Source organism: Opisthorchis viverrini, assembly GCF_000715545.1.
Source record: "Opisthorchis viverrini unplaced genomic scaffold opera_v5_386, whole genome shotgun sequence".
Classification (NCBI taxonomy): Eukaryota; Metazoa; Platyhelminthes; class Trematoda; order Opisthorchiida; family Opisthorchiidae; genus Opisthorchis; species Opisthorchis viverrini.
The window spans coordinates 25365-34575 of NW_008752022.1; the positions used below are offsets into that span (position 1 = coordinate 25365).

Here is a 9211-nt window from a genome sequence, read left to right on the forward strand (position 1 = left end):
AGGCAACAAAGGAATAGCCTGACGTCCAATGAAGTTTGAAGATCTGGACGAGAAGCTGTTCGTAACTGGGTCAGCTACCATGCAAGACCTTTCGAAATTGCGATCAAGACTAGTGAAGGAGATTTCCTTCATGCACTTAAGTGCTCAAGAGCGTAATCCTTCGCATGGTGGATGAATTCGAACCAAATACTGCATTTCTCTGTTCCAGCTCTACCATTATACCCAACGGGCAAACACAATAAGAGGTTGACTTCCGCCTTGATACGTTAAGCTACACCTTAATGCAACTTATGGAGACCTTATGGAAGGGAACTGGATTTGACCTGTCCCAAAAGCTCCCTGTATTCAAAAAGGCGATCAACCTAGCCCCTATTTGTGGTTGCGAAACTTGGACCTTCACGTAGAAGGGCATTGGATTAGATCACTGTTGTCTAACGGCACTTTAGACATTCGGCGGTCGACACAATGTTGGACATGGTAGTTAGAGCATACTGCTCTAGTAGAACAACTCCCAGACAGGTGCCGCGGTAACGATGAGTTCAGTGGCTCTGTCATGTTGCCTGAAAACAAACCTCGCAAAATGGCTTTAGTTCCAATATCAGTGGTTCATGCCCGAAGTGGTGCCATGATCGTGCAGGCTAGCGGACAACATGGATCGAGCTAGTAGAGACCGGACACGTTGTTGTCCAATGCGGAGCTGTTCGTAGTTGGCAGCAGTGTGAAGCATCTGCGAGGTCGACTCACCCTATCGCAGGACGCAATCGATGGTAGTGACTTAAGCATGTATCAAATATGCTTAAAATGCGGTTATACGTTTGAGGACATTCCGTCGATATCGAATGACATTCTTCTATCCGAAAGCCATTAAACGTTACATTCCAAGCATGGTTTGTGGTGCTGGAGGTCCTGTGACCAAATATTCACTACAGCCACTAGGGTCACAATATGCCCCGGGAAGAGCTCAAAGGTGGGTAGAACAACGCCGATTGTAGTGCTCTCCCTTCCTACTGTCGGGTTTCGTGCACAAGGAAGCGACTTCCGCTTGCTCTATAGGTGACACTTAGAATCGCACCAAAAAGGTGTACATGTCATCTAGTGTCCTCGGGACTGTAAACAAATCCACTGAATGTTTCGCGGGAGGGAGGAGGGTTAGTGATTGCCTCATGTTGTCCGTTTTGGAATAGCTAATCCCATCCAAAGTGCACACAACCATAAACAACAGGCCTAGTCACTAGGGCTTACCACCTTCACAAAATAACAGATGTAAGATTTATAATCGTGCTTCTTCTACTTTGGCATTAGGTTTGATTAGACAACTCAAAACGCCTGGTAGCTGAAAGTTCGCTAGACATAATCCCAAAGTAATGTTTAATTTCAGCTATCACAGTACTGACCTTCGATCACCTTGTGGATCCACCTTCTTATTTGCTACAGCTTAGCTACCGCCGATTTGGGCGGCAACGGGATAGCTGACATAATTTCACAGAGCGGAAAGATGACAAAGATCAGGACGACTCTGATTGGTCAGTGAAATCGGCGAAATCCAATCGGCCACGTGACACGTTGAATGCACCGAGAGAAGAGGAGGAGCTTGATTCAGACCCGAATATCGTTGATAGGTTGTGGGGCCGTTTGCTACCCGACATAGGTCGCGTGTATGTCTTTCATGGATTCCCATCTAATCTGACCAGCAACACGTTGGTGAACAGCGACTCTCTCAGGCCTGATTACCTGAGTCGTCCACCAGTGATTCTGGACGGTCCGAAGTCAGTCGGAGGGCGATTTGGTCATTCGGTGGTCAGTATGGGCGACGTGAATGGCGGTGGGTACAGAATACTTGGCAATTAGCTGCCCTTATTGTTCTGATTCTGAAGCGACTCGTGAGAAAGGTGCGGTTTTCACTTACCTGGGCAAGAAAGACAATGTTGGAAGACGGAGCATTCCAGGTTGGTTTGATGTGATTTTATATACATTTTTTTCGCCACGTTGCTCATCATACAAAGAAACTCGCCACCTCTTTGAATACCATAACAGATAACATTGATCGCCTTGGCTCAGAGGCAATTTCGTATGTACCACAGTATGCCTTTCCCGCAGCCCGACATAAATGTCCCGGTATTGATTCACTGACACACATGATGTTACCAGTCTATGGACTGCTTTTCCAGTCCAGAGCAAATTGGGACCACACTCTAACGGGAAACGTCATGCAAATACAACGCGCTGCAACCGTATGAAGATTCCTGAAGCGGTAGTCTCCCAGAGAAAACGAGGTGCTTAACTGTCAAAAAGAAACACTGTTCTGGTCGGCGCTGAATGAGCTACACCAGGCCATCATGAATGAGAGATTAAGTTGAATCGCCCGTCGAAACCAAATTCATGTACAAATCAACTTAGTTGACGAATTTTGCCGACTTTGTATCCAAGTAGGATAAAACTTCGATGGAAGCCCGGGGTCTGCACCAACCTGATGAGCCCTGATGGGAGTAGAATCGCTGTCGGACAATTTTCAGCAGCCTTGTGAGTAGTGTATTACGTCTAGATGGTGTGACGCTTTGTTTGCGCTCACTCTCTTTCACTTCTCCTTCATGTGACAACCCAAATAACGAATTAGACAGCAGCCCACAATACCTTGTAATCCGTAAATTCATTAGGTCAGTGCCGGACAACTCCATCAAGTTCAGTCCAGACCTTGCTCTGCATTATTCCGGCAGTAAGCACCAATTCAACATCGGGCACAAAGTGCTTTGAAGAAACCAACGTTGCCGTTTAACGAAGATCTTGGAGGTGTTTTGTTACCGATTAATCAACCATCAGTAAGCACTTAAATGTCATTCTGGTGTGGAGATTTTGGATGTAAGTCGAAAGAACGGAATGTCGTTCACTTACACCGCATCATCATTTGGGACACCTATTTATGACCCTCTGATAGTTGCGGATGAACCCTCCGAAAAGTTGATGTCACCATATATTTTTTACCTGTAGGTTTGAAACAATAACCTCCTATTCCCGGATGACTGCTGGATTGTCACTGAAAGCTGATAACTGTCCGGAGGCCAGCTGCTCCTAATGACTGAACAATTGGACGGATGTGTCACGTGCGAGCTACGGAAGAGACGAAGACGCCCTGATTGGTCAGAATGCCAGTCAATCTTGATCGAGCATCCATAGCTCAACGCCTTTCGTTCACCACCTCGCGAAGATACTAGAGCGAGGAACATTCTGTGATGACCCTATGTATACGACTGTAGTAATCTCCCTTTGTATCCATAACGGGTTGTCTGAAGCTACTGTGTGTTTTAATATCCCATAATGGGCGGGGCAGGCAGCCAAGGACTGACACGGAGTTGCACCACCGTTCATCAAAACAACAGTAACCTTATAAATATTTCTTTCATTTACTTTAGGTTCGGTATTCGTGGCCCTTAGGCAGTCACGACCTGTGCAGGTGAATTACTTGAAGCTTTTAAGCCATAAGTTTTTCCTCTTTCTCTCTCATCCCAAGCACAGGGATATTCTCCGCCTTCCCTATCTTGTTCCTACCTATATTTATCAGGTTATTTGGCCAGCCGAACTTCCCCGGGCTGCCCCCAACACAACCTGCGGAGATTTTGATTCAGGCCACCGAATGTTCAAAAGCTTCGTGTGGAGTTTATCTGCCGGTATTGATTTGGATGGGAACCATGCTCCGGATCTGATTGCTGGCGATTTTGACAGTAATCAGGCACGTGATGTATCACAAGTTCTTCCCTTCCATTATTGTCCGAATGTTTCCATTTCAGTTGGCAAATCGAAACTGTGGACTTGGATCATCCACGTGGTTACAAAAACCTGACTCTAAACATTTTTCAATCGTATTTCAGCAGAACCTTGTGAACTAAGGGCGTGACTACCAAGGCTAGGAGACTGAATATGGGTCCACATCCAGGGTTAGATCCTTTACTGTTCCACCTGAAGGGAGTCAATATCCTTGCAATACCATCATTCAATCAATAATTTCCTCCACTTGATGCTTTCTTTGGAGGACGGCTACTCACTAGCAGGTCAAACCTAGGAATCAGAAAACCTGAGTTTCAGCCACATGACACCCGCAACTGGATGGCGTCTCAACTGGGGCCACCAGACACAGGGAACCGCGGTAAATCCCCAAACACCGGCATACTCCAGTCCAGACACGGTTATAGAGACTATTCTCGACAAGTCGCTCATAATAGCTTTAAACAGCTGCCGTCGAGTTGGGAATTCTCAGCGACACCATATGTGTCGTCGGAAAGTTGATGCTAGTTCTGGACTGGCGGTGAGACCAGCATTATGTTCTCTCCTTCTTTGAGTCGTTCATAAATTTTATTCATTGTTTGGAGAATCTTTCGCGGGATATAACCGCTCTTCACCAACTCCATGCATTTTCTAACGTTATCAACACGCTACAGTCGGTTGTGCACTACGAACAACAAACCTTAGCATACTACTCATAATGTTGCCAAATCTTGTGTTCGGATGTTCAAATGTGATTCCTTGCACTGACCGCAAAGGTTCTAATTACTGGACGGTCCGGCTGCTGTGGAACAAGAATAAGTTTTGGCAATGCTGTTCGTTTCAAATTCACTCGAATACATTAGGAAATTCCCAGGAGAAAAAAATCTCACTTGCTCTTGAGGAGATTTTTACAGCCAATCATGGCCAACTTGAAATACTGCCATGCTCCCTCCAAGGAAGCATCCTGTATTCATGTGAGAGGAAGTCTTGATCGGGAACTCACCATTTCCATTATGATCAATTACTTCCATAAACCCGAAAACACATGTTACTTCTGGGACGTTACCAACCATTCGGAAGTATTACTCAATAATATCAGCCTTAGTGATTCATTGATTTAAATAGCTACTTACGAATTGTCATTTATTCGCCTTACTTTTATCCGAAAAGAATAAAGATTGTATTAAACAGATGATGACTGACGTGTCCGGTGTTAATGCGCCACTTTAAAAAGGCCCGAAGGTTGTCGATTGATAACAGATACGAAAATTGAGGAGCACGTATTCTGGATCAATCCGGGTCATCCTTTGTCTTCATTAGTTCTTATCACTTCGTCCGTCTTGCATGGATTGCAATACAGATTTAGTTTCTTCAGGCAACCAGCGCGAGAAACTCAAATCTAAATTGGAACATTATTAATCAGGAGAGAAAAATGGAGTGAGAAGATGTTTAAACAGACTTGTTCTTCCACAAAATCCCGGTGAAACAATCCCACATACGAGTGAAGTTCCCTTTCACAACGGGTCCTTTGTGAGCCACTCCATAAGTTATCTTCGAGATATGAAACACCACTCCAAGATATTAGAGAGTCATCCTTCCTCTGGTTAATGATGAGACTTCTGTTGTCTAAGTCGAATATTAACCGACGTTTATGGAACCGTCCAAATTGTCTGGTTTTCCGTATAGTAAAATGCAACCTTTAGACAACTGTGACTGCCAACCCAGACAGACGATTGCCAAACTAGCAACCAGAAGTCTCATTCTTTCTACTACATTCCCCCGCTTCACACACAAAACGATCCTTACTACATGAGTGTAATAATTCATGTGAACTACGTTCATGTGATATTTTGGGTTGGTTTCACAGTCCAAATTGTCGCCTTGTGATATGTAGCTGTAAGATTCCGCAAGCATGCATCAGGCAGCTTATGAATCGATTGATACCGATTTTCAAATCGGATAATAGGACAGATAGGCAGCGCGAAAAGCAACAACAATACATCCAACTCACAAAGAGTTGAATGAACTCGAAGAAATCAATGTACTTGGGTAAAAGAAACGAGTTGCAGTTCGGCTAATAATAATAATAGTGATAATACTAAAAAGCGTCCAGCTGTGACACCCCTTAGGTGCCTAACTGCCATACCACAAGGAGGAATCACAGAGGCAGGGATACTACCATAATGCCCAACCATAATGAGTAGTGGTCAAAACGCTGAGATTGGGTCTAGTCAGTGAGTTTATGTTTTATCCAGGGGTCTACACCTAACCCTAGTGACGTATAACAAGCCCATAAACCTGTTTGAATTATGTGAAACACTGTTGGTAGTGTGAGGAGATTTGGGAGTTTTGCGGGGATTTCGTTCTGTACGTGAAGACAATCTGTGCTGAAAAGCCGAGAAGCACTGTACAGTTGTTTCATCCTTATTGGGAATCATCAGCAGTGCGCATCTCACGAAACTCCGGAGAGTTTCGTACCCGCGACTTCCTGGCTAGTAGTTTGAACACCTAACCATTCGGTCACGAGCGGGTGATCAGCAGTGTGATTAACTCGCATTTAGACAGGATATACACTTGATATCCGGGGATACGCAATAATTAGTAGAACTCCAGGAATATTCGTAAACCACGATAAAATCAGTTGACTTCTTGTTGGACTGGATCCAGTCTGTGCACTATTGTACGGAAGGAAGCGGCGCCCTGACCACAGTACACGAATGGATCCCTCAAGGGAGTAATGATTCGCATGAGCTCAGACGGAGGATCACCACATCCTGGTCGTAACTATGATACATGAGGAATACTCAGGAATTGGGCGGTATTCTGATATCCGAAACTTCAGCTCGGATACCTTGTTCACACCGCGTCTCCCTAGAAAATTCCCCATTCGGATTCGTGGAGCTGTTCCGATTCATCGTATGACACGAAAAAATGCTGTCCACCAATTTTAAAAATTACATATAATACTAACTAGCGACTACGTGTTTCACCAACACTTTCTTCTCGTTAATAAAATCTAAAGTACCTGTCTTCCTGTACCAACTATACTCCAGGTTAGTTCAGAAGTCAGCAACACTAACTCAGTTTGGATGACTAAATTTCGAATTCCCGAACTGATCGTACAGAGAAACCCCCCACAGGAAAATCCCCACACATATTCTTCCACTAACGAGGCACGTGAAAAGGTCCTTTCGATACTTCATCTAACATAGTAAATCTCTATTCTGAATTCTTAGGTTGTTTTCCTTCGAGCATGTAACACGATTTGGTTTGATTCTCCTGAATGGGATCTTCCATTGGCTAGAACTTTACCCTGGTCCGGGCCAGACGAAACCGAGTGTGGAACGCAATGTCAATTTCGAGTTCAATTGAGCGTCCGCGTCCATGGAAAACCTAGTCTCCTTCAACGGCACCAGACCGAACAGTTTAAACTGCACGTAGCAGTTGACATGGATGCTTCGATTGTGAATCTGGTCTACAAGCGACTGGCGGGTGTAAGCGACATGCAGAACATCGGTGTCAGTGGCTTCATGTCCATGGGTTTGTTAGAGTCGGTCCTTCCCATTACGATCATCAGAGATACGTTGATGAACAAAAACCGGATGGTATTGTTGTCATTAACGCTTGAGCCTTAATCCGCTCGAGTAAGGCCGTACATTTGGAAACCCATACTGCTCAATGCAACAATCACACCAGCTTTTAGCGCAATGGTCCATGTTCCTGGACCGAAGGAGGTCAACTCGTGGATGCTTCATCCGTTTCTAGGTGAACGACATTTTGTCAGTTGCCCCCTGCAATTCGCCAATCCCGCTTGTGGTGCGGACAACATCTGTTATGCCGACCTTCAAGTGCGTATGATGGACATGTCTGTGGGTGCCCTGGAAAAATTGGTTGTCTGCTTTCGGGAACGTGTGACACAACGCAACCTGACAGTTGGTGTGGGCAAATTGGGGGAGAACGCCTACGCAGCCCGATTACGCATGACGATTCCCCATCAGTTCAGCTTTGTGATCTCGAGGAGTTGCACTGTCAGTCATAGGTGTATCCAGATATTCAGGTAACTGACCTATGAAGTTGTTCGATTACTTTTGAAATATCAAGGATATCCGGTTCGTGTATGCACCTAGGGAGTAATAGTTTACTCATCAAATTTCGTTTCTTCAAGGAGTATCGATTGCTCACGCACACAAGACATTGTGTGTCAGTCTGTTGTACTGCCACAGTCCAATGGCGCGACGTGACCGACATATTGGCTTATCACGGTATTTGCCTTATTCTATGTTGACTGCGTCTCCGAACGTTCGACATTTTCTGATGTTTAGATCCGTCACATGGCAGTACAGACTGTCACAGCACTTTAATGACGCATTAACAGGAAAGCAGGTCAGTCGGTCGCGAATTGAGAGATGTGTCTATTGTCCAGTTCTCTGATGACTGATGCCTTAAAAACTGAGCTTTGGATTGAAATATGTAAGTTACCTGTAACCTATGTAAGTTACCTGTAACTTATGCCTAACCTCTGTCTCCACACCATTTAATAGGCGTTGACTGAAACAACGTTTGACCGTTGCGACACTTGATGAATAACAGCCACGCAACTGAATGGAAACACGAGGGGATGAGATATTGCAAAATTGTCTGAGGCAAGTCAACAGCAGTTGAGAAGTTACGGTTGGGTTCGAACAATGGACGTTCCGGGCTTGAGCTCTCTGGCAACTCCCCTCACCATCAGGATGCCATTTGGCCACGTTAATGCAAACACAACGAAAATTTCGCACAATCGCAAATTTTCAGCTTGTTAGCGCCGAACTAACCATATTTTCCATTTCGACGGTTGTATGGTTTTAGATTCCAACAGAAAAATCCCATCATAATTTTATGATTTCCAACTGGATAAAAACAAGTTGGAAAGAGGTGGAGCCGTAATTATTTTTTATACTTAAAATTCGGAGAGAACAACGGAATAGACAGCGGAAGTTGTTTTGCAATCATCCAACAAAAACAAAGAGAACATTGAATTGCTTTTATGACAGTTAACTAGACCACTCTGGCTGTCTGTCTGTAGAATGCCTATTCTGAAAACATCAGATATCTTGGAATTCCTCCCAAATGAACCGATAAAGCTTCAATTCAATCTCGCCTAATTCCGCCGGCCAAGAATATGCCTAATCCTAACAGGGTTGTGCCTGCACATCATACCGTGAACCCTCTGTATTAATAGAGTGATGTACAGTTGATACTGCACATCTGTAGAACTATGACGCATAGTCCAGCGCTTATTTTGATGCAATGATTGACTGAAATTATTACTGTTCTTCAATTGTCCTCATCTGCTTTGGACCGAACCACAATCGATACGAGAAATTTCACGGTTCAACTCTATGAAATGCAACGCATACACCCGGAAACCTTGGGACCAGAAATCAAACACATCTATCTGGTTTCTAACGACGGT

At 44.5% G+C, this 9211-nt stretch overlaps 1 protein-coding gene across 1 annotated transcript; it reads left to right on the forward strand.

Moving 5' to 3' along the window:
- Window positions 1-945: 945 nt before the first annotated feature.
- On the forward strand, window positions 946-7391 carry T265_10411 (hypothetical protein; the record flags this gene model as incomplete). Its single annotated transcript, XM_009176777.1, has 5 exons — window positions 946-967; window positions 1487-1822; window positions 1875-1924; window positions 3557-3733; window positions 6993-7391. The coding sequence occupies 5 exons, from the start codon at window positions 946-948 to the stop codon at window positions 7389-7391; spliced, it is 984 nt and encodes a 327-aa protein (XP_009175041.1).
- Between the last annotated feature and the right edge of the window lie 1820 nt (window positions 7392-9211).